This window comes from Rousettus aegyptiacus, unplaced genomic scaffold (assembly GCF_014176215.1).
Source record: "Rousettus aegyptiacus isolate mRouAeg1 unplaced genomic scaffold, mRouAeg1.p scaffold_m13_p_5, whole genome shotgun sequence".
Taxonomy (NCBI): domain Eukaryota; kingdom Metazoa; phylum Chordata; class Mammalia; order Chiroptera; family Pteropodidae; genus Rousettus; species Rousettus aegyptiacus.
Genome location: NW_023416308.1, coordinates 113,064,306 through 113,089,551, shown reverse-complemented (window position 1 = coordinate 113,089,551; position 25,246 = coordinate 113,064,306). Strand labels below are relative to the sequence as shown.

Sequence of the window (25,246 nt, the reverse complement as noted above, 5' to 3'; positions counted from 1 at the left end):
CCATGCTCCTTCTCCCCTATCCCAATGGGATTATTTGAATTTTAACAGAAACCAAAGTATTTGAACCAAAATAAGAACATCTAATATGGAATTTCAGACATTAGCAAGTAGGTGGAGTGAGGAATGTTACTTAGTCAGTAAAATGGATGTAATAATAACACGGATTTGTTGATAGCTCACCAGCCAGGACAAGGAGCCCCAAATTTTCACCAACCAAAAAATTCCATTTTTTTCCCCTGCAAAAGGTTTTTAGTTAGCAAAATATTTTGAAGATGTAATCAGTACTCACTATTAATATGACTCCTATTTTTTTGTAGTTTAGCACTCTATTACATACTTTACATTTATACTTCAACTGGTCGTCACAAAAACAACATGGAGGGATGATCATTCTTCCCTTACAGGTGAAGAAATGGGGCACAGAGAGATGAAGTGATTTGCCAAATAATATAAAGTTGGTAAACGGTGGAGCCAAGTGTGCTCTACTTCTCAATAAATAATTTAATTCCCCATTTCTGTATATCAGAGACCAGTAGAAACTTGTGTGTAATCTGAAATAGAGTGGCCAGCGGAAATTGATATAATTTTACTCCAAAGCAATTGGACGGCCTTAATTTGCACAAATATATGATTTTAACAGTTTTTTGAAGTACTAAAACTCGTCCTCCACTGCTGTCATGGCGGACCTGGGGGGTTATTAATTGCTCTACCAGTGGATGCTGGGGGCAACTCATGTTAGCTACAGCTGATCCTGGGTCAGTGTGACCTTTGACCCTACCTACTTGTATTTTTTTTTCTTGTTTATACTTTAAAAATGATCTTCAGACTTCAAATGATTTACGGATTTAATCATATAGTACAATGCTAATGACTAGGAAAATAAAGATGAAAGAAACACACCTTTTTCATGTACACTTGCAGGATAGCAGAACTGTTGAATACCCAACCTTGGAGCCAGTCTACTAAGCGAATTCCCAAGTCTGCCACTTATTAGCAGTGAGGCCCTGGGCAAATTCCCTAACGTCATGTGCCTCATATCAAAATAGGGTTATCATGAGGATTAAATGGATTAACATATGTATTAGAAGAATGAGTAGGAAAGTAAGTGCTCGATGAGTATTTATAATTATTATAGACAGATAAACAAAAAGGTAGACATTTATGGTACTGTACCCTAAAAGTTACAGTTGATTTGTCCATTTGATGTTGAAAGCCTGTCAGTATGCAAACTCTTTTTACGATAGTTAACGTATCTCATTTTTCAGTAAGAATCAACATTTATTTCACATTCTGTAGCCTCTTGTTTCTGACTAATTCATTTAAGGGTCTAGTTAGGACTTAAAGGGGACAAGACACAAGTGAACTAGCCCAACCCCTACCTCAAATCCTGAAATATGACAATCATCAAGTCAATGAGCTACACCTTCCCCATCGCTGCCCTGGCTTTGCAAGTGGGTCATTTTGTGCCTTAAGTTTTCTTATTATGAGCTTCTTTTCTCTTTACTTCCTTCCTTGCTTCCTTCTTTCCTTCCTTTCTTTTTTCCTATTTTCAAGGAGTAATAAAGAGAAAATAACTATTAAAGACTGGACATACTTTCCTTTGCTAATTTAAGAAGTTTACTTTGGGCAGAAATTACTAATCTGTCACTGTGAACATTGCAAATCACAACAACACCATTCACTACATGAACGGCTACATGAAATTTAAAGATTTATATACTGATGGAAATACATTATAACATAGTAAGTCAAGCTCACTGAGAGCAATGACCTCAGTTCCCTTGAGAATATTATTGTCTCCGGATGGTCGGATCCCTTGGCTCCTGAGGCTGGTGCAGGAAAAATTATGATGCACAGAAACACTTTACATAATTTTTCCCGCTTTAGCTCAAGCTAGAGAGAAACTCAAACTCTGCTTCTCCATGATTGAAGACTTTCTAAACATGCACATGAACACAGGTGTGCACAGGCACGCACGCACACGCATGCACACACACACGCACACACGATCCTCACCCAAATTGGCATGATGGTATTTCAGTGAATGAACACCCCCTTAAAATTCTCTTTTAGTCCCATGAGTGAGATTGTTTTTAAACACTGAAGAAAGTCTGTCGTGATTCTGCATAGTTTAAAGATTTATGTACTGATAGAAATAAATTATAACATTATCGGTTGGAAGCATCAGCTTAATCTTAAGCTCTGACAAAGACTGTGTATTTCTTCAGCACTATAGGAGCATACCCTCATCTAGAGCATGCAAGCCTTGGGAGGTGATCGCAAAAAATGCAGGTGCTGAGTACGGCTTTGCTTTCCTAAGACGTAGCTACATTCATCATTCACCATTCTGTCAGCTTTCAAAACAGTTTGTACTCTGGTAAAATCTCATTTAACTTATTTATTCTTTAGAGCAGTGGTTCTCTAAGTGTGCTGTTGGGACCAGCAAGCATCAGCATCACCTGAGAACTTGTTAGAAATGCATACTGTCAGACTCCACTCCAGAACTACTATGTCAGGAATTCTTGGAGGTAGGGCCCAGCAATCTGTGTATAAACAAGCCCTCAGGGCGATATTTATGCACATTGAACTGTGACTACTCATTGAAATCACTCGCGTTTTAGCAAACACGAATGCCTGGCTCCCAGCTCCAGAGAAGATGATTTAATTGGTTGGAGATGCAGCCTGATCAATGAGGCTGTTTACCATACACGGGTTCTTTTCTGCTCATTTCCTTCACTGAATATGTATTAACATGAATAATTATTTCAATAAGATATCTATACCAAATCAATAACTATACTTTCTAAAACAAAAATATTTCATGAAAGAAGTAGCATTATATTACAGTACTGAAAACAGTTGGACTCTGATATCGGAATCATTTTTAATTTTTTTTCAAATTAAAAAAGATTATTCTGATAAGAACACTTAACATGAGGTGTATGTAGCCTTAACAAAATTTTAAGTGCACTATGCAATATCGTTAACTACAGACATGATGTTATACAGCAGATCTCTAGAACATATTCATCTTGTGTAACTGGAGCTGTATACTCACGGAACAGCAGCTCCCCGTTTCTCTCTACCCCAAACCCCTCCCCGGCAACCACCATTCTACTTTGATTTCTATGCCTTATTTATGTAAAGTTATGTGCTGTTTGTCCTTCTGTGATTGGCTTATTTCACTTAGCATAATATTCTCCAGATTCATGCATATTGTCCCAAATGTCAGGATTTTCTTTATTTCTAAGGCTAAATAATATTGTACGTATATATCACATTTTCTTTCTTCATTCATCTTTTGATGAACTTTTAGGTTGCTTTCATATCATGGCTATTGCGAATAATGCTGCAATGAACATGGGTGTGAAGTATCTCTTTGAAATCTTGATTTGATTTTTTTTTTTTTTGGCTATATATCCAGAAGTGGGATTGCTGGATGATAGGGTAGTTGTATTTTTAATTTTTTGAGGAACCTCCATACTATCTTCCATAGTGGCTATAACATTTTACATTCCCACCAGCAGAATACAGAGGTTCCCCTTCTCCACATCTTTGCTAACATTTCTTGTCTTTCTTTTTTTTAATAGTAGTTGTCTTCACAGGTGTGAGGTAATAGCTCACTGTAGTTTTGATTTGCAATTTCCTGATGATTAGTGATGTTGAGTGTCTTTTCATATATCTGTTATCCATATGTATGTATCCTTTGGAGAAATATCTATTCAAGTTGTTTGCCTATTTTTAAATCAAGTCATTTGTTTTGTTTTATTTTTGCTATTGAGTTATAGGAATTTTTTATATATTTGAGATGTCAACCTCTTATGAGATACATGGTTTGCAAGTATCTTCTCCCATTTCACAGGTTGCCTTTTCATTCTGTTGCTTGCTTCCTTTGCTGTGCAGAAGCGTTTTAGTTTGATGTAGTCCCTTTGACCTATTTTTACTTTTCGTTCTTATTCTCTCAGAGTCAAATTCATGAAATCATTGTCAAGATCAATGTCATGAAATTTTCCTCTCTGTTTCCTTCTAAGAGTTTTATAGCTTTGTGTTTTATGTTTAAATATTTAATCCATTGTGAACTGTTTTGTGTACAGTGTGAGATAAGGATCCAATTTTATTCTTTTACATGTGGATCTGCATTCAATCTATTGCAATGTAGTGTGTTAGGTATGAGAAAATGTGGCACACAGATATGTAGTTGGAAAAGGAGGAGTATTTAATTATGCTCATCTTCACTTTACATGTATTTTTTTAATTAAATTTATTGGAGTGACATTGGTTAATAAAATTATATAGATTTCAAGTGTACAATTCAATAATACATCATATGTATAAGGCATTGTGTTTCTCTGGTATCAAGTGAAGTTGAGCATCTTTCATGTGTCTGTTGGCTGTGTCTAGATTTTTTCTTGGGAGAAGTGTCTGTTGAGGTCCCTGGCTCATTTTTTAATTGGATTTTTGTTGTTGTTGAGTTGTATGAGTTCTTTGTATATTTCAGATATTAACCCCTTATTAGAAGTATTGTTTGCAAATATCTCCTCCCATTCAGTTGGTTGCCACTTTGTTTTGTTCATGGTTTTTGTTTTGTTTTGTTTTGTTTTTGCTATGTAGAAACTTTTCAGTTTAATGTTGTTCCATTCATTTATTTTTGCTTTTACTTCCCTTGCCTTTGAGGTTAAATTCATAAAATCCTCTCTAAATCCAGGGTCCATGAGTTTAGTACCTATGTTTTCTCCCACGTAATTTGTTGTTTCAGATCTTATATTTAGATCTTTGACCCATTTTGAGTTAATTTTGGTGTATGGTGACAGATAGTCTAGTTTTAGTGTTTTGCATGTGGCTTTCCAACTTTCCCAGCACTATTTGTATGGGATCTCACACACACACACACACACACACACACAGACACACACACACACAGACACACACACACACAGACACACACACACACACACAGACACACACACACACACGCACACACACAAATAGCCAAAGCAATTCTGAGAATAAAGAACAAGGCCAGAGGTATCACACTGCTGGCTTCAAATCATACTGAAAAGTGACAATAATCAAAAGAGAAAAAAAGACACACAGACCAATGGAACAGAATGGAGAGCCCAGAAATAAACCCCTGTATATATGGGCAAATAATTTTCAACGAAGGAGCTAAAAACATACACTGGAGAAAGGAAAGCCTCTTCAATAAAATATTCATTTATGAAGCTAAGAATTAGAAACAATCCAGAAGTCCTTTAATAAGTGAATGGATGAACACATTATGGTATATACATACAATGGACTATTAACCAGCCATTAAAAGGAACCAACTACTGACAACCGTAACTACATGGTTGAATCTCAGAAACATTATGTTGAATGACAGAAACCAGACATAAAAGAGTGTATACATTTTTATTCTATTTATTTTGAAAATTCAGAGTGGGCAATTCTAATATACAGGGACAGAATGCCAGTTGGTTGTTGCTTATGGCAAGAAATTGGCAAAGAGGACTGAATTGAAAAAGGCATAAGGGAATATTCTGGAGTGAAAGAAGTGATCTACATCTTAATTGTGGTGGTAAGCAAATGGGTGAAAAACTTTGTCAACTGCACACTTAAAATTTATACATTTTATTGTGTATAAATTATACCTCACTTAAGTTGATTTTTAAATTTGATTGTCCTTCTGCCCTCGTTACACTAATTAGCATATGTAAATGAAAGATTAATAAAATGCGTGGTAGTGTTGTTGTGTTTTTTTGACACAATTAAAACTAGTTTAAAGATAAGGCAGTGTTTTCCTTGGTTTGACCCTGAGGATAATGCTTTCAAGATTTTACCATTGAGTATATAATTTATTGAGATTTATTGTAAGATTTCTTTACAAGAATAAAATATTTCCCTTATTTGCTATCTTTTAAAAGTCATATCTGTTTTGTATTAGTTTTATCTATTTAGGTGATTATATTGCTTCCTTCTTTAATCTCATAATTATGTTAACTGGTGAATTACATTAACTGATTTTCTAGTTTTAAACCAACCTCGCTTTTCTGGAATAAATCCAACTTGTTCATAATGTTGTATTATTTTTATTTTGTGTCGGGTTCAGTTTTCCAAAAATTTTTTAGAGATGTTTCTAATCTATTAAGTTTGTAAGTGAGTATGGCTATAATATTCCTTTATTATTCCATTCTTGTCAGGTTTCGGTATTAAGTTATAGTCCCACAAAAGTGGTTAGAAATTACTCAGATTTTCATACTTTGAAAAATTTTGTGTATGACTGAAATTGTTGTTTTTCTTTAATTCTTTGTACAACTTGCTAATAAAACCATTTGGGTCTGGAGTTTTCTTCATGGGAAAAGTTTTACTATTAATTCAATTTTTCTAGTATTTACAGAATATTCAGATTTTCTATACTTACTTGAGTCAATTTTGGCAAGTTACATTTTCCTAGACTTTGTACATTTTATTTAAGTTTTAAAATATATTGACAGAAAATTATTTAGAGTTATATCCCCTTTTCCATTTTTTTAAAAATTTTGGTTTACTTTCTGTCACTAATAAATTCAAGAATCAACTTTCCTGACATATTAAGAATCAACTTTTGATTTTGTTGTATTATTTTGAAATTCATTATACTTAATTAAATTTTTTTATTGTTTCTTAATCGTCTATGAATGATAGTCAGATCATTTGTTTTTAGTCTTTTATCTTTTACATGCATTTAATACAACTATATCTCTCTATGTACATATTTAGTTAAGTTCACAAGATTTGTTAAGTGTTCTCACTCCAGAAAAGAAATGATAATTATCTGATGTAAAAGAGGTGTTAGCTAAAGCTATGATGGTAGTCATATTGCAGTATATAAATATATCCAATCAACACATTGTACACCTTAAAATTATACAATATTGTAGGTCAATTTCGATAAAACGTTTTCAGTAAAAAATCAATTTTCAATAAAAAAATTCACAAGATTTGATGAATAATATTTTTCATTACATTTAAGTTACAAATATTTTCTAATTTCTATTATAATTTATTTGACTTCTGATAGTTTAGAAATATGTAATTAGTTTCCAATTATGTTTCTTAATGATCAATTTGTTATTGCTTTCTAATTTAATGACATTGTAGTCTCATAAAGTTATCTGTATGACTACTCTTTTAAAATTTAAATTTTAAAAGTTTTTCACAAACTCAAAGAGCGCTTCAAAACTATATTATGTGCATGGCACACATTGTACATAATGGAACTAATTTAACCTCAAATAAACCCTAGAAGATAGGTTCTGTTACTGTTATCCCTGTTTTACAGATGAAGTAACTTAGGCAGAAAGATAACAGACAACCTGTTTAGAGTCAACAAACTCACAGATGACAAACCAAAAACAGCTGTGTGACATCTAAGGCCGTGCTCTCAGTCACTAAGCTATGCACAGAAGTTATAACCCCATTAACAGTATTCTAAAATTTCCAAAGCATCTTTTAAGAAGGGTTTTCCAAATGTTAGTATACTTTCTTTTGTCTTTGTAAGAGCCTGATGGGTTAATGATAAAAAGTGTATTTATCCCTCTTTTTATATGTGGGAAAATTGACACGCTGAACCATTATAGATATTTGGGGCAAAGTTAACCAGTGTTATTCTAAAGTGGCTTAATATTTCTCTGATTCTGTGTTCAGTGTGGGTAGAAGGTAGTTGATTTCAATAGAAATTGAGATAAAACTGACTTAGAGATTTATTCTCTTCTTTCCCTGCAGATCCTAGGATCATCAGTGCAATGACTGGGGGAAGAAACAGTACAAAGACTATGACGTTTATTCTCTTGGGATTCTCTGAATTTCCTAAGCTCACCACGGTCCTCTTTTCAGTATTCCTAGGGATCTATCTGATAACAGTGTTCTGGAATATGGGCCTCATCACCCTCATTAGGATAGACTCCCGCCTGCACACACCTATGTACTTCTTCCTCAGTAATCTGTCCTTGCTGGACATCTGCTATGCGTCCACTATAGCCCCCAGAATGCTCTCAGATTTCTTCAAGAAGCATAAATTCATCTCCTATGTGGGGTGCACCATGCAATACTTCTTCTTCTGGGGCATGGGTCTGACTGAGTGCTGTCTCCTGGCAGCCATGGCTTATGATAGATATGCTGCCGTTTGTAATCCTCTGCTCTACACAGCCATCATGTCTCCCATTCTCTGCGTGCAGATGGTGGCAGGATCTTATCTAGCTGGATTCTTTGGCTCATTTATCCAACTATGTGCCTTTCTTCAGCTCCATTTCTGTGGGCCAAATGTCATCAACCATTTCTTCTGTGACCCGCCCCAACTGCTGATCCTGTCCTGCTCTGACAGCTTTATTTTCAAAGTCATGATGACTATGTTCACAGTGATCTTTGGGTTCACATCTGTCCTAGTTATCATGATATCCTATGGTCATATCGTTGCCGCCATTCTGAAGATCTCCTCAGCTGAAGGCAGGTCCAAGACCTTCAACACCTGTGCTTCTCATATGGCAGCAGTGACTCTCTTCTTTGGTTCAGGTATCTTTGTTTATATGCATCCTAATTCTGGTGATTTTCAGAGCCAAAACAAGTTGGCATCGATCTTATACACTGTTATAACCCCCATGCTAAATCCACTGGTCTATAGCCTGAGGAACAAGGAAATCAAAGATGCCCTAAACAGATGGAAGAAGAGAATCTTTTCCTAGTGTTACTAATTATTGAATTTATTTCAGATGTACAGTGTAGAAAAAAATGTCAATTAAAATATTGACCCATAACTCTTCTAATTGTGGGCTGAATTACAGTTGCTATACTCTTCTTATGTAAACCCATTATGGGCATAAGGACAGGAAAATGCGTGAGAAGTATCCGAAAGCTCAATATATCCATTCTTTATCAGCTATGACATAATGCATCAATAGGCCAAGCAACCCACAAGTACTTTTGTAGCTAGTAGTGGTGATGCGCCCCTTCACCTTAAATATTCCTTCCTTATCTAACATACACTACCTTGAGGACCGGAGGTGCCAGTTCTGATCAAGGCTGCCAGGTTAAAACTTTTTGTTGTAACTTCTTGAAATTATAGATTAATTTCTCCATTTATGTGTTTATTTGAAACAAAAGTAACCATACCAGATCAAAGATTTGTCATCTTCACCTGAAAAAGAAATTCGTTGTAATGGGAATACTTATATGTCTTTCATATTTAAGGTTTGGTTGACCAGTTGGCTCTTTAGGGTAATTCCTTGTTTGCTCTTGCTACAAGGTCATCTTTGTTCTTCCATCTTCACTGTGTACCCAGGAAAGGGAATCAGAAACTGGCACTCTGCCAAAATTAGGTGATCCGGGGCCTAATTGTGGCACCTCCAACAATGTGTTCCTGCTACTTTTGTTTTCAGTAGAATGAGTCTCCATTAGGAATTTGTTTTTATAATAATTAACAGATGGGAAGTGGATGGTGAAATTAGCTACAAGAAACTGAAATTCTGGTGCATATTAAAGTCTAGATTTGGCTGTTTCTCCTTATACCCTTAGTTGGAATTGCTACGAGTCACAGGCAAATATTGGGGGGTTCAGGCTGGGACAAAAAGAACACTCCTATTGTTTGTCTTCTGATAGGATTCTGATTCCCATAACTTTAGGCCAGCAATAAGGGATATATTTTTGGTAAAAGGCATTATGTATACTTCTTCCTCTGTACTCAGAAGGAAAATTCAAAATCCTTATGAGTTTTCACGTAGTAAGAACTTAAAGCAAACCTTCCAGGCCACTGTAGGCAGCACAGCTTTGAAGGTCCTGCTTCTAAAACTTTATATTCCCAGGGTAGAATTTAACTTCATGGAGCTTGGAGGTGAATGGGAAAGTTCTTTTAGACAACAGCTGAGTTGATAGGCTTTAGTCAAGGAATGTCGGATCTGAGGCTATGGACCTCGTTTTCCTCTCATGTCTTTTTCAGCACTAACATCTGTTAGTGATTCTATTTGGACCTTCCTCACCTTTGGCCCCATGACCAAGAACTCAGGTGAATATCAGACTGGAGTTAAGAAAGAGAAATAACTTCCTAAGCGTCACACATTCTGCTTTGTTAGATCCCTAATATTTTTATATCACAGATGCTTAAGATCTCCAAAGAGAGATAGTGTTTGGAGTCAGTGTCATAGCCAGCAAAAAAGTTTCATTATGTGAAATTTGAAGTCTCCTTAATTAAGAAAAACACAATCCTCAGAGAAGTATGAAGACCCTTCAGTCAGAGGGGCCTCTTTCCACAGAAGACCTGCATCCCTTTAATTCTGGTCTTCAAATCATCTGTATGATGCGGAGATTTAGGACACACATCCCTGTGCAGGAGTTTATCATGAACGACCAAGAGGTTAATTAGTCATGACAGACTAAATAAGTAGACCCCTGGACAGTACAGCGTGTTTCTCTCTTTGTAACTACATGTGAAACAAGTGTACTTTACGTGATGTCGTACTAGGGGTAAATGGTCTGCATCTGTGAATTCCCCCGCACAGTATTTTCTGGGTTTCTAGGCTGTGGAAGGAACTCAGCACCATGCCCGAGAAGAGAAGGGCTCTGAGATAAAGAATAACGAATTTCGTGTTCGAAGATGTATTTTCCTCGACGCATTAGCAGAAGAAAGGGGATCGGCAGCTTCTAGGATCCTGGGCAGAGGCTAAAAGCTCTGCCTTCAGCACTGACTGCTGTTTGGTTGTTCTGTTCATCACTGTACACCTCAATTGTTTTATGTTCTAAATTTGGAGACTAATGTTATATGAACCTAGATCCCATTTTCCATAAGTGCTCTAATATTTTCGATGGATGAAAGTCGATGTCTAAAGGTCAACGGGTAAGTGGGCTTGAGAAGAAGTCCCTGCTTCCCAGGCTGAGAGCCATCCCAGGTAGTGGTTCAGTCGATTGCAACACCTGGGAAAAAGAGCACCTTCCAGAAGGTTCACATAAGTGAAAGGGTGTCACAAAGAGCTACATGTTATATGATTCCTAATGAATTCTTCAAAACAGGCAGGTCTATAGAGACAGAAAGTAGGTGAGTGGTTGTCTAGGCAGGACAAGGTGGAGAGTGACTGCTGATGGGTATGGAGTTCCTTTTCATGAAAATATTCTAAAATTAGATTGGGCAGAACTCTGTGAATATAGAAAAAACCCACTGGATTGCACGCCTTAAAGGGTAAATTTTATCATATGCGAAGTACGTCTCGGTAAAACGGTTTAAGTGAAAGACGAAGAAGGAAAGACGCTGGGACGTGCACAAGACCGAAGGTGACACCCTTGCGAAGGCACCGTTTCTGTCGTGGGTACTGGTTCCTTAGAGATCAGATAATGAAAGGGAAAAAGGAAGTGTGCCACGGAAATGAAAGGTCCTAAGAAAATAAAAAGTCAAGGAAAACGCTGACCCATCTCTGTTGCTGAGTGAAGTCGCCACCTCCAAAGAGAGTCGCCCTTTCCTGCACCAACGGAAGAGGGAAGCTTGTGTCCTTGTTCGACTCCTGCACAGCCCTGCCTGGTCTCAGACCTTGGGCTCCAGCAGAGCCACGATCGACTATGACTGCCTGGATCCTTGCAATTCCCCCACCTGCTGTCCTGTGCCATGGTCCAGGAAATTTAAATACTTCTCTTCAAAACTTGTCTTCATCCTGAGGGTTCACAACCTCTTTGTCTGTCCCTTTTATCTTCGTAAACATAGAAAGAAATTCTGACTATGAGAAAATTCCCCCTCAAACTAAGCAACGATCTCTTTCCAAGTGACTTCAACCTATTACCTCTCCTCTACAAAAGGAACATTTTTAGTATCCTCCCTCCCTACCTCATAAGATGCCAAAAGAGGTGATATTTTGCTTGAAGAGCTGGGTGGGGCTAAAGGACTCCAATATTTCTCCTTACCCTGTTCAGGAGGAAGACAACAGGTAGAAAACCTAGCTACACTGTTCTCAGACTTCTGACCTACAGACCTGCAGGAGATAATATATGTCTGTTGTTTTAAGCTGCCAGATTTGTGTTAATTCATTATAAGCAATAGGAAACTAATATCCTCATTGCACGTTTTATTTTGCTTCTCTGTAAAACTGCCCCCTTCTGAAGTTTGCAGTTGATATCCAGATAACCTATTATTTTTTCTAGGTTCCTTTGTAGAAAAATTTTTCTGTTCAATTCAGAATAGCCACTGAGTATCTGTTTGATGCTGGTCACTGGAAACCAAAGATGAGTAAGAAGTTAAAACCCTAAAAGACCTCCAAGAGAAAGAATGCAAGTAGACACATAACTATTATCTGAGTCACAAAGTGATAGAAGCCACAAGGGAAAAACAAATACAAGCTGTGAGAGTTTGGAAGAGAGAGAAATCAGCTTGTGAAGAGTGATGTCTTGAGATCTTAGTAAAAGATACAATACAGGCAGTGCGCAGAGGGAATCTTATCTTTCTATGCGCCACATCTGACAGAGAATTTCAAGACTAATTAAAAAATTTTAAGACTAATTAATGATTCAGTAAAATAAACAGATACTTGATAACCCATAGCTGTCTCTTCTTCCTTCCTCTCGCCTCCATACACCATCAACGTCTACAAAGAAGGATGTGTCCCCTATTCATCTGGCTTCTTATGGCCTCTCAGAGACAAGGCGTCGCCCACCATCTGGCATCCAGCTGGATGGTGCTCTGCAGTGAACATTTATCAACCTAACTTCCTGCCTCTGATCACAGCTGCCTCTTCTTGGAACTGAGCCCTGATGAAAAAATGCGACTTTTAAGATCCAGCCAGTTCAGGGTGGTTGTACATTTCTCAAGTCATATCAACTCTGGACCATTTTCAGGTCTATTTTAAGGGACAACTCCGTGTTGCAATGTAGGACAGTTAATTGGATGCATGAGTCCCAATGGCTCCATGCTTGTCAGTGTTCCTGGTCTCAGAAAGGCTTCTGTAGGAAAGGCTTTGGGTAGGCTCTCTCAGCAGGGGATGCCACAGCAACAAGGCTTCCCCAAAGAGGCTCTGCCCTTCCCATCACTTCAAACAGGACTGAAGCATCGGTGTCTCTTTAAAGAATAAACAATAGACACTGTGTGTGGAGGCCCACATCTGTCTGACATATGTGATTGGGCAACTATTATCTAGGTTTTGTCATGCTGGTTTATAGATCTATTCTAAGACTGAAAATAAATTGCAGAGAACACTGTCTCCATTTACCCTGGATCCAGAAAAATATATAACTTTCATGTCACTGTCTGTGAGCTAGAAACGACTATTTGCAAAGGCAGACAAGATCAGCTTTAAGCAAAAATATAACTTTGTCCTTGGCGCCACTCCCTCTTGTATTGAACCCCTCCCTTCCTGGTTCTGAGTTCTTTGCTTTTCTTACAACTGCTTGTGTCTGTGTTCTCACGTAGACTTCCTTTGTGACTGGAGGAACCAGCTTAACTTTGGGTTCTGCCCATGACTGTTCGTGATGGGAGCAGCCACGACTGAGACCTCTGCCTCAGAGCGTCCATCTCTGGGGCCTGTCCTCCAGTCTCCAAACCTGCTCCAGGTTCCCTGATAATGAGAGTTCTTCCATGTGACATTGCCAGGTGCTGTACCGACTCTTCCTCCTCCTTCTTTCATCGATAAACTGTTAACTCACTCTCTTTGCCACCTGGCTATACTCAAATCCCCCTTGAGCCCCGCTCCGGATACCCCATCTGGGATTCGTGGGCTATCGAAACTGTGCTGGGAAGATCATACGTTTCTTCCTTCTTGCCACATCCAATGGCTTTTTGTTAATTTTTCCCCCCTTAGATTTCTATGCCATGTTCATCAAGCATCGCTGGATGACGAAGGCTTGGAGGCTCAAGATAAGGAATTCAAATGTCATTGGGCTATTAGTGAGCAGCAACAAATGAACAAATATTCTTAAACAAGGATGGGCATGATTGGATCTGTGTTTTAGGGCGGTCTACCTGCTTGTTAAGGAAGAATGTTGAACTGGAGAGAGTCTGAAGGCAAAAAGAGCAATTCGAAGATGCTGGAAGATCATGAACAACTGGGTTAAAACCATCTGTTGAAAAGAGCTCAGGTGGAGGTGTTGAGAGACCTTGTTGACTCCACCGATGATGTTTATATTCTGTAACTGTAAAAGAAGAAGAGTGCACTTTCTGAAATTTTGCCTTGACAAGAAGGGAGGGAAGAAGGGAGGGAAGGAGAGAGGGAGGAATTAAAAAAATAAATCACCACAGTCTTCCAGCCTCCTAGCCTTACACCCGCCACTCTGTAACAAGAAGTAAGACTCAAGAGGTTTGTTTTGTTTTTATTATTATTTTTTAGTCTAGTAAAGATTAATTGCAGATAAAGGACTGCACTGACTATGATGAATATCGAGTTTTAAGCATGTAGGCATAAGGCCCAGGCCTGGGAATTTGGGGAGGGTGTAATATTTTAGCTTCACAGGAGGAGACTGTGTCCCTGGTAGAAGAGAAGTGGGTGGGGGTTAGGAGCAGAGAAGGGAAACTACAGATTTTTCTCATCTGGATGCAAGCTGAAGAGCGGCCAACAAAAACAGGGTGCGGCCGCCATCTTTCGCAAGTCCTTGAAAGAAGCTGCAATGTCCTGTGGTCTTGCACAAGGCCCACTGCCTTCTATTCCTTGCATATCTTTCCCGAGACACACAAATAGACTTCAAATCTCTTCAAGTCGGATATTTGGTATGTCATCAACAGAACACAAACATGAGGGAAATCTAGCCCTAGTCGAACAGCAAGGATTATTTTCTTTTAAACTCCCCACACATAGATCTTCTGGCAAATGAAGTCTATCAAGTGATTTTTTTTCCGCCCTTGCCACCTGTTTTCATGTCCTTATAGGTGGCGGTGGGGTGTAGAGGACTTGAGCATGGACTTTGGATTCTGGAAGTCCTAAGTACGAATTCCAGCTTTGCCACAATCTTTCTGCATATTTGGCAAACACATCTTCAAAATTCCATTCTCTCATCCGAAAATGTATTCAAGAATATCTTCTGAATATTCTGAGATAAACGTGCGAAGGCCCTGTCCCTACAACCAAAAGCGTAGTCCTGCTCTATTTTCTTTTCCCTTTGTCTTTATTTCACAGAATCGCAGAATCTGAGAGTTTTAAGGAATCTATCAGGTCAACTAATTCAGACTCTCTTTTTCTAATAGTCTATTTTTTATTCTTTTCAGTTTTATTGAGAAATAAATTACATATAACATCGTATTAGCTTTAAGTGTGCCACATAATCATTTGATACATGTATATATTGTGAAATGACTACAATAAGTTTAGTTAACATCTATCATCTCACATAGTTACAGATTTTTTTCTTGTGATGAGAACTTTTAAGATCTACTCTCTTAGCAACTTTTAAACATACAATATTTATTTACTACAGTCACCATGCTGTCCATTATGTCCCCAAAACTTATTTATCATATAACTGGATGTTTGTGCCTCTGACTTCCTTCAGCCGTTTCCCCGACCTCACCCCACTGTCTCTGTCAAACACCAACCTGTTCTTCTCTTCTGTTTCTATGAGTTTGGTTTTTCTTTTCTTTCTTTTTTCTTTTTTTCTAAGTTCCACATACAAGTGAGATCATCACTGTTAAGTGTAGTATCTTTTCCTTATTTACTTCCAGTGATAAAGAATTTACTCTTTTCCAGGGTATCTACTCTGCCTTTGGACTGTTCCATCATTTTCCTAGAATTTCTCTCCCCTCCACGCCACTCCACTCCACTCCCCTCTCTTTCTTCTTCTCTCTCTCCCTCTCTCTCAATCTCTCTCTCTCTCTCTCTCTCTCTCTCTCTCTCTCTCTCTCTCTCTCTCTCTCTCGCTCTCCCCCCCCCCCATTTAGTCCTAGTTCCAACTCTTGGAGTCATCCAAAAGATATTCTTACATTGCAGAGATTCTGTAAAGTACCCAGTGCTTTACAAAGGTAACTGCTATTGATGAAATAGTTACATATTTCAAAGCCAAGAGCCACTCTTGGCTTTCACTGCCTCTAGAGATATCTTATTGGAACCAGGTCAAGGACTAAGAATATGGTGAAAGCAGAGCCAATAGAAATCAACCCAGCTGAAGCTGGCATCCTCTTTACCCCTGAGCCCAGGCATGAAGCCAAGCCGTCAGTAGGCGGGCATTCCCTGGGACAGGTCATACCCCACAGCCTAGAGGGACACAGCAGCACCTAGGAGAAAACTGGCCTTCCTTTAAAGCTCCAAAAAGTCCTTCTCTTGGTGGCCAATTTAAAGTAGCTACCACCAAATTCTATTTATTTCCTTGTCTGAGATCAGTGATCCATGTGCCAGCAGAGGTGGGGTCTGGTCCAAGCTTCTGGTCTTAGCCAACTGACGCGAACTCAGAGTTTAAGATGTTATAGGTGAGTCTGCCCTTTGTCCTTCCTTAGGAATGGTTAGTGGTGATTTCTAGAATCACATAATGGGAGAGTGAAGGAGGGGAAGGTGGAGGAGGCAAGAGGCTGCCATCCTTTCTCCCTACCACTCGACTTTATTCAGAGGAGCTGGACTTGACTTGATATTCTGGAATTCTGCAAAATATTTTGTTTTTAAAAATGTTCTGCTATTTACAAATGGAAATAAAGAAGGAAAGAAGGAAGGAACATAGACTGAAAAACACTTACCTAAGCTAATCTCTTTATTGTAGAGACAGGAGATGAGAAGTGTAAGATTCAGAAAGACAAATGATTTTTCCCAAGGTCGTACAGCGAAAAGGAAGGAGGAACAGAAATTGGATCAGCATTTCTTCTTTTTAGCTTTCAAGATAGTGCTTTTTATGCTATTCTAGACTCATGAGTGTGTGCATATGTAAGTGTGTCTGCAATAAAAAAAAAATCACTTAGTTTCCTTAGATTCACTCTAGTTGCCATTGAGACTTCAGGTTTTAGAATAAGGGAAAGTAGAAAGAACTTTTCCTGGAGGATGGGACACAGGTCCTAATTTCACCTCCTGTACCAAGTAACTGTACAGATATCCGCTTTCTTTTGTCTTTGGTTTTATAATCTATAATGGAGAAAGACTAGTAGGCTAACAGATTTCTACCTCTGCTAGTCAACTGTTTTATTCATTAAGGTATATACCCAGAATTTTCTGGATATCTATGTGGTATTTAAAATAGGGCCACTCCAGCCTTAAGGTTAGGTCTTAAGATAAGGGCAAACTTACAGTGTCTATATAATAAATATTAGCCAATCAACAAGTAATCATTGGGCACCTATAATGTGCCTAGCACTGTGACAGATGAGGGGAAAGAATGGACAAAAGCAAGAAACGCTTTTTTTTTTTTTATGTGCTAGTCTTTCTAGGTTTTTTTTTTCATCATACCCTACAAAGTCATCTGAATAGCAAATACCCCTTATACCTCAAATATATCATTCATTTGGGAATTACCACATTAGAAGTTCATTTCTCTTTTTCTTGGTAGCTTTGACTTTGTTAAAATGTGAATGGACCTGCCCAGGTTGAAGAGAAGAAAAGTCTTTACAATGATTTTCAGTGTTCAGGTTTGATATAACCAGTCATATTTGGTCAGTAGGAATGAGGAAAAGATCACCTCTATTGCAGTGACACATATCATACACCCCGAATTGCCCACTCCCATGGTCAGGTTCTTTTATGACATTTAGGAAAGAGAACATGCTCTGGAATAGAAGAATCAAGGGTTTAAATCTTGGCTTAGTCACTTACTAACAACTTGAGCTGTCATGACCTCCTTTGGAATGGTTGTAAACTGCATTCATTCAGCAAACATTATTTAATATCTTACTAGGTGCCAGGCACGGAAGTTGGAATGCCCTTTCAGGCTCTCCAGTCAAGAATACGGACAGGACAAGTCGGCAACAAAAGTAAACACGCAGTGTAGCAAGTGTTATGAGGTAAGCCAATGAGTTTCTACGCATAGTGCGAATAACATACGTATGGAACATTTGGCCAGCAGAGCCATTATTATCACGGACAAGCACATGCACCTGGGTTTAGGCAGCAGGGACAGTGGCGAGCACACCTTGGATTAGGGAAGAGGAGACCCGAGTTCAAATCCTGACACCATTGATCATTCACTAAGTAATAAAAAATATTTTGTTCCTCTTGGAAACCTGATGTAAGTCATTTCATTTAATCTTCACAATCTTCGAGGTCTTTCTGGTTTTTTTTTTTTTTTTCTGTTTTACAGTTGAGAGAAATCAAAAGAGATTTAAAAATGATGTGTCAGCCTGACCACGGCTGCACAGCTAGTGAGTAATCATGTAAGGGTTAGAGACTGGCTCTGTCTGACATCAAAACCATGCTTTGGATGACCATAAATAAGATAACGGATGTGAAAATGCTGTAAAAATAAGTGGTGCTTCTCAGATCATGCAAACTAATACACACACACACACATACACAGATGTAATGTATGTGACATACATCAAATTTATATAAAGTATAAGGTATTTACATATAATTATAAATCGCATAATTCACATAATTATAATTCTTTATATAATTTATATAAATTATATGAACCTTTAATGTATGTCATGTACTCTATATCTTTACCTCCAGATCATTCCGGTCAAAATAATCAGGTTATTGATGTGGTAATCATATAAAATAATTGGCAATCAGCTTTATTACATTCTGAGCATGCCATAGACTAGATACCATAGACTCTTGGTGTTGAAAGGAAAAAGAATCAAGATGTATTTTGCTGAAATGTACCTTTGGTGATAATTGTCAATGTGAGAAAGAGGTGGGGCATGTGGGCACCGACTGTCCACCACGCCTGGTTTCTCTTCCCCTCCGTGCCGCAGATTGACAGGGACTGTCGGATCTCAGGGGAACCTTTGTGTCTAAATCGACCTGTCTCAATGCAAATCACCAACAGCTTTCTACCTGGCTTTTGAAGCAACTTTCTGAGCTTCCTTCTTGGTCCCTTCGCGCTGCCATCCACCTTCTCTACTGCTCTCTGTTATAGTAGTAAACACACATTGACAGCTAGTTCCCTGTTTACAAAGAAACAAGTAAAATTGAAAAAGCAAACAAAAACAGAACTTTCACGTTATCTCTCTTTTCCGTAGGAGAAAGGTCAAACTGTCTAACGTGATATTCATTCATCAAATAGTCGTTGAATATCTACTTTGTTCCAGGCATGGGTCTAGGTGTTTGAGATATTTTAATGAACAGAAGATGAAAAAATTCCTTAAAGCTCTGGTCTTCATTAAGCTTACATTCTAGTGGGGGGAAACAGACAACTAGTAAACCAATCAATTATGTGTCATGGTAGAAGGTGAGAGGTACTATCAAAAGAACAGAGCAGGGTTAAGGGGGGCTGAAGTCTGTAAGTGGAGAGAAGGTTGAAATTAAGTATGCGGATGCTCACACATATATACAATTACATACACAGTATGTGCAATTACATACATGTGAAACAAACAGATGTCCTTGCCATCTTGGCCTCTGAAGATCTTTCACATTTTGCCTACCTCCCACTGCCTCTCAAAACTAGACTTCTATTATCTTCTCTTAACGCTCTTTACCCTGTGCTCCTGCCACGCCGACATGTTCAAGGTTCCTCAAGCACGGGGCCCTCCTGAGCTTTTGCAGATGCTCTTCCCATCTTTATTGTAAAGCCCTCTGAACCAACTACCTCCCAAGCCCCTCACATGCCGGTTTTCATGCCGGTAACTCCTTACTTGTTGCTGGAATCCTCCTCAGACACATCTCCTCTCAGAAGCCTCCACCTGCTGTGTCTAGGATCCAGGGTGCTGTACAAACACTTCCCTTAGAGCCCCTGTCACACTGTGCTGCGATCTGTTTCCTGTCTGTCTCATGCATTAGGAGGGCTACCTCAAACTTAATAGTAATGCTTTATTACTTTCTACATCATCCACATTTAGCTCTATAAACACATGGATTACAGTGTTTGATCGGTCAATAATATTTGTGCAAACTGAACATTAGCATTTGTTGAATTTTCTTCACCCCTTTCTTTAATCTTTAATGGAGATGCCAGTTTTCCGCATCTCTGTGTGCTTCACTGCACTGCTTTAAGGAGGAAGAACTCCTTGACCCCATAAAACCTGGTCAGAAAAACTATGATGATAAGAAACACAAAATTGTCTCCCTGGGCATTTCAATTTTTGACATGTTTATTTTCTTAAAAAAAAAAAAATAATAGTGTAAATCTGAATGGCTCAATAAAACAACCGCCATGCTTGGAACAACTGAAAGAAGGGGCTATTTATTCCAAGTACTAGTAATAACTTCCTTCAGTAAAGTGGTGACTTTGACTGTGAAGATGAAGATCCAAATAATTCAAAAACGCCCGTCTGTTCCGGTGCCTGTCAATTTTCCGTAAAGAAATGCATCAGATAAGGGTGATTAAGACCTCCATGAAATACCAAATAAACACTATAAAGGGAAATTCTGTGTCAGATAGAGGTAGGACATTTGCCTCCCAGTGTCTTTTCCGACTCTGGGAGTCCATGGTTCCGTGACAGAATGAAATGGCTTCTTTACTTAGATTTTCATTGTCCCAGGCATCTCCCTTTGGGGCTCTGAAGGTGGAGAGAAGATATATGGCCGTGGGAAGGAATACCAGCGTGATGACCAATTTCATCCTTTTGGGATTTTCGGAGCAGCAAGAGCTACAGGTTTCCCTGTTTGTGCTGTTCCTGGGGATCTACTGCATGACTCTGGCCTGGAACCTCGGCCTCATTGTCCTCATCAGGATGGAGTCGCACCTTCACTCACCCATGTATTTCTTCCTTGGGAACTTGTCCTTTGTTGATATTTCATACACGTCCTCTGTAGCCCCTAAGATGCTCTGTGACTTCTTCAAGGAGCGGAAGACCATCTCCTTTGTGGGCTGTGCTGCCCAGTTTTTCTTCTTCATTGGGATGGGAGGTACAGAGTGCTGGCTCCTGGCAGTCATGGCGTATGACCGGTACGCGGCCATCTCTAACCCTCTGCTCTACACAGCCCTCATGTCACCCACCACCTGCGTGGGGATGGCCATTGCAGCATACACTGGAGGATGCCTCACCGGATTGGTCCAAACCAGCTCCATATTCCGGCTCCATTTCTGTGGGCCACGTGTCATTAACCACTTTTTCTGTGACCTGCCCCCCTTGCTGGTCTTGTCTTGTTCTAGTACCTTCCTCAGCCAGGTAGTGAACTTTCTTGTTGTGTGTGCAGTTGGTGGGACATCAGCTCTTGTTGTCCTGGTTTCCTATGGGTACATCATTGCTGCCATCATGAAGATCCATTCAACCCAAGGGCGGACGAAGGCTTTCAACACCTGTGCCTCTCACCTGACCACAGTAATCCTCTTCTATGGCTCTGGTCTCTTCTCCTATCTGCATTCTGCTGCTGGCTCCTCACGGGACCAAGATAAGGTGGTGTCCATGTTCTACGGAGCTGTGATTCCCATGCTGAACCCCATCATATACAGTCTGAGAAACAAGGAGATCAAAGACGCGTTGAAAAAACTCAAGGAGAGGAAGAAATGGATGTTCTCTTTGTGCCTCATAGTCCCTTGAAAAAAAAGAAAAACAACCCTGATTAAGATTCGCTATATGCATTATCTCAGAAGTGGCTCCCTGAGCCCACACTCTGAGATAGGACAATCAAGGTAGTGAATTTGCAGCAGAATTGAATGTGGACTTTCAAGTGTCTTTCATTCTCTTTTATAAGACGGTTCATAAGCAAAGGACAAACATCTCTAAAGTTCTATTTCTTTAATTGTGGCGTCTATAAATCCTGTTGAGTCATGTCAGCCATCCCTGAGTCACGTCAACTTTGGCTTTTAACTATTCTTCCTCAATCCTTTTCTCAGTTCGTGCTGTCCTTTGATTTGCTCTCTGATCACTTGGTTCGTTGGCAGTTTAGGTACAGCAAGGGCTGTGACCGAGACTGACCTGTCCTTTGTACAGCCTTCCTCGATCCTTGACCCTGCCAGATGAGGTCAAGCATTACCGCACTGTGTCCCCGTCCCACACGGGCCTCTGTTTCATCTGTCGGAAGCTAGGAGACTTTATAATTTCTTCCTGTTATCTGTCTTCTCCCCACGGTGTTAACATCTTTGACTAAGCAGCTCTCTGTTGTTTCTCCAAAGCATAGGACATGACTGGGGCAAACTGTGTGCTCTGTAAATATTTGTTTAATAGATGAATAAATAAATCCAAATTCACTCGACAGATGATTTAGAGATTTTATACCAAATAAAATAATGTTAAGGGAATTAACACTTATTGGATGCTTATATGCCAGGCATTGTGCCCGGCAATTTTTTTAAAACTGTACTTTAATTCTATAACATATGCACAGATTCTTTTGTTTAATAAATTAAAACACTATAGATAAGAAAATGTCTCCTTTGACTATAACCCTCAGTTTCGATTCATTCCTGCACTCCCCAAGAGATAATGACTGTTTATGTTGTTATGTAAAATAATACCTCTTCTGCATATTAATATTCACATATACCAATCCAAAATATATAATACTGCTTTCTGTGGCTCTGTGTGTATTTACATACATGGTATTGTCCTGAATGATCATTCTATACCTTGCTTTTTTTTTTTTTTCACTCAACATTACTTCCTGGAGCTCTTTCCATGCTATACATTCGAATTGACCTCGGTCTTTTTAATTGTTTCATAGAATTGACATAAAATCTATGTGCCTTTTTCTCCATTGATGGACATTTAGGTAGTTTCCAGTTTTTTCTAGTTTATTACCATTTGCAACGTGCATGTTTGTGTATACCTCTTCATGCTAGTATGCAATGTTTATGGTAGAAACTGAGAAGATGACTTGCCGCTTACAGGATATGTCAATTTTTAATTTTCTAAATTTACTTTAAATTGCCAAATCTCTAACGTGCCTACTGGTGGATGCTCCTGCCAGTAGCGTGCTCGGGCACCTATTTACTCAAACCCATTAGACCGTCATCTCGTGACAAAGCAAGTGCTACGTGACACGCAGTATTTGCACAGTGATTTTTGTGAGCACATCCACATTTGACTATATCTTGGAGAGCTTTCAGAGCTATCGGTGACCCCCTGTGACTAGTCTATTCCGCTCCCCTCTTTTTACAAACGAGGAACTGGAGCTCTGAGCGGCGAAATAATTTGCTAATGACTCACAGCTGGTTAATGAAAGCCCTCCTCTCCAGCTGGGCAATCTTTCCATTTACCACACAACAGCTGGTCGTTGCCTGCCAACAAACTATCCAAAAGAAGGTGAAAGGCCCTGTGAGGCAGAACGCAGGATGGTCTGAAAACCTTTTCTTCACAGTTTCGCAACACTGATTTCCTGTTTTCAGGGAAGTCGTGCTCCTTCAGCTCTGCCTCAAGAATTTTATGGCTAGGGAAACTGCTTCCTCTCCTCAGAATTACAAGGTCTCTGTCGGCTGGAGGAAATGTTCGAGGACCAGGCTGGGTGCAGGCCTCGGCCAAGAGGTGACTTGAGGCGACCCCCTTTTACATGTTTTATGTGTTAGTTTCTGTGTAAGCTTGCATTTGAAAATAAAGGTCCCACTGCTAAAAATTAGGGTTATGATCTACAAATTTAATAAAATCCTCCAATTTTGTGAATGAGGAAGTGAAAGTTCAGCCAAAAGAAGTCATTCGCAAGAGTGACAAGGCCAGGATTCAAACCAAGGCCTCGTGACTCCTTGTGTCTCGGCCATGCCCTTTTCTCCACACGTGTGCACACACGCACACACACACTCACACACACACATACACATGAACTCACACAATTCACACACAAACATACACACATGTTCACACATACACACATATGCTAATATACACATTAGCACACATGCAAACACACTCTCACACACGTATACACACACTGCAGAAGGAAGAACTGCTCCTCGCTCCGTCTGACTGACCAGCTGCCGCTCTCCTCCCTCTCCCTTCTCTCAGGAAAAGTTCCGTTCTGGTCACCTGGTGACAGTGACAACAGCAGTTCTCGTCTTTTCCTGGGGTGCGGGGAGAGGGAAAGGCAGATCACCCTGGAAACGGGCGCGCTCCCCGGATGGAAATTTCTTACCCCTGGAAGGAGGTCGTCAGACTTCCACGAAGGCATTCTTTCATTGGAAGCACGGGTGTGATGGCAGGAAACTTTGTTCCCCAGAGTCCTGATGCTTCGATATCCGTGTGGCCACCCATCGCACCTATGAAAAAGTTAAGCGTACAAAATAATTATAACGACAGAGGATGTGGCAGGTTGAGCTGACACACGAAAGACGCTTCTTAGACGCACATGGACGTGTTTCTCTAAACACAAAGATTCAAGCTCAAAACCAAGAAAGGGAGCTCTCGAGTGCCAGCCAGGAAGAGCAAACTCAAAATCAGGGTGGTGCGTGGGAGGCGAAGCCGCAGGGCTGAGGAACTTTTTGACCCAGGCATAAACCTCATCGCAGTGTACTTGGGGGTGATCCAGGCCACTGGTCTTGAGTGCAACGCTCAAGATGGGCTGGGATTGTCCTGGGAGTCAAAGGGGCTGTCCCAGCCACCATCTGCAGATGAGAAACAACCCACCGACTTGCCCGTGGAAAATGGCTAAGATGCTTGCCATCTTCCAAGTTGGGTCGGAATCCTAGTCCTTTGTTTACACAGTGGTGAGGTTTGAACTCACAATGACGCCGAACCAAGAAATTGACATAAACACCAGTCCAGTAGGAGCATGAGGCCTCAGCAGAGACGAATTTAAAACCAGCTCGGAGGGACAGCCACCCGAACCAGCGCAAACGGCCTCCACGGGGCAAACCTCAGTGCAAACGGAGCTTGAGAGTCAAAAATTACAAACCGCACAAGGGAACAACTCACCAGTAGGAACAACAAATGGGAAAACGTGCATGCCTTGATCTGTGTGGACAGAATGTTCTTAAAAGTTTTGAGTAAAAAGTCTCAGCCATAGGTTTCAGTTCCAGCGGGTTGTAATCGGATTGGGGACTCGTGGACCATGCATCATGCAGATGCTGGAAAGGAGCTCAACAAAGTTTCTTATTTTACAGAAGGAGAAACCAAAACTTAGAGAGGGGAAGTGGCTTGTTAAAGGTCACCCTCAGATTAGTCGTAGAATGAGGAACAGCATTGAGTCTCTGGAATTCTAGCCCTACGCTTTTACTATCCCGCACTGCCCTCATTTCCAAAAATAGAAATTAAAACCTAGCTTTAAGAGAAGATGAGGAAGAAAGAGGATCAGAAAGGCCTACG

General features: G+C 39.7%; 2 protein-coding genes across 3 annotated transcripts; both read left to right on the top strand.

Moving 5' to 3' along the window:
* The first annotated feature begins 7,781 nt into the window (after window positions 1-7,781).
* LOC118602810 (olfactory receptor 1440-like) lies at window positions 7,782-8,748 on the top strand. Its single transcript, XM_036220541.1, has one exon. It carries the CDS (start codon window positions 7,785-7,787, stop codon window positions 8,718-8,720), a length of 936 nt encoding a protein of 311 aa, XP_036076434.1. The 5' UTR covers window positions 7,782-7,784; the 3' UTR covers window positions 8,721-8,748.
* A 4,229-nt stretch (window positions 8,749-12,977) lies between these two features.
* LOC107497334 (olfactory receptor 5A1-like) lies at window positions 12,978-23,685 on the top strand. 2 transcript variants are annotated; one of them, XM_036220540.1, is made up of 3 exons: window positions 12,978-13,594; window positions 17,800-17,905; window positions 20,552-23,685. In XM_036220540.1, the coding sequence occupies exons 1-3, from the start codon at window positions 13,566-13,568 to the stop codon at window positions 21,551-21,553; spliced, it is 1,137 nt and encodes a 378-aa protein (XP_036076433.1). In that variant the 5' UTR covers window positions 12,978-13,565; the 3' UTR covers window positions 21,554-23,685. The 2 variants fall into 2 exon arrangements, with proteins under 2 accessions (XP_036076433.1, XP_015974500.2); XM_016119014.2 differs by lacking the exon at window positions 12,978-13,594 and adding an exon at window positions 16,122-16,393.
* Window positions 23,686-25,246: the final 1,561 nt, after the last annotated feature.

What these genes read in the sequence shown, in the direction of transcription:
- LOC118602810 (XM_036220541.1), top strand. Translation starts at nt 7,785, where the DNA reads ATGACTGGGGGAAGAAACAGTACAAAGACTATGACGTTTATTCTCTTG.
- LOC107497334 (XM_016119014.2), top strand. Translation starts at nt 16,314, where the DNA reads ATGTGCCAGCAGAGGTGGGGTCTGGTCCAAGCTTCTGGTCTTAGCCAA. An exon ending in CAGAGTTTAAGATGTTATAG is followed by an intron (nt 16,394 to 17,799) that starts GTGAGTCTGCCC and finishes ATATCTTACTAG; the next exon opens with GTGCCAGGCACGGAAGTTGG. An exon ending in AGTGTAGCAAGTGTTATGAG is followed by an intron (nt 17,906 to 20,551) that starts GTAAGCCAATGA and finishes TCATTGTCCCAG; the next exon opens with GCATCTCCCTTTGGGGCTCT.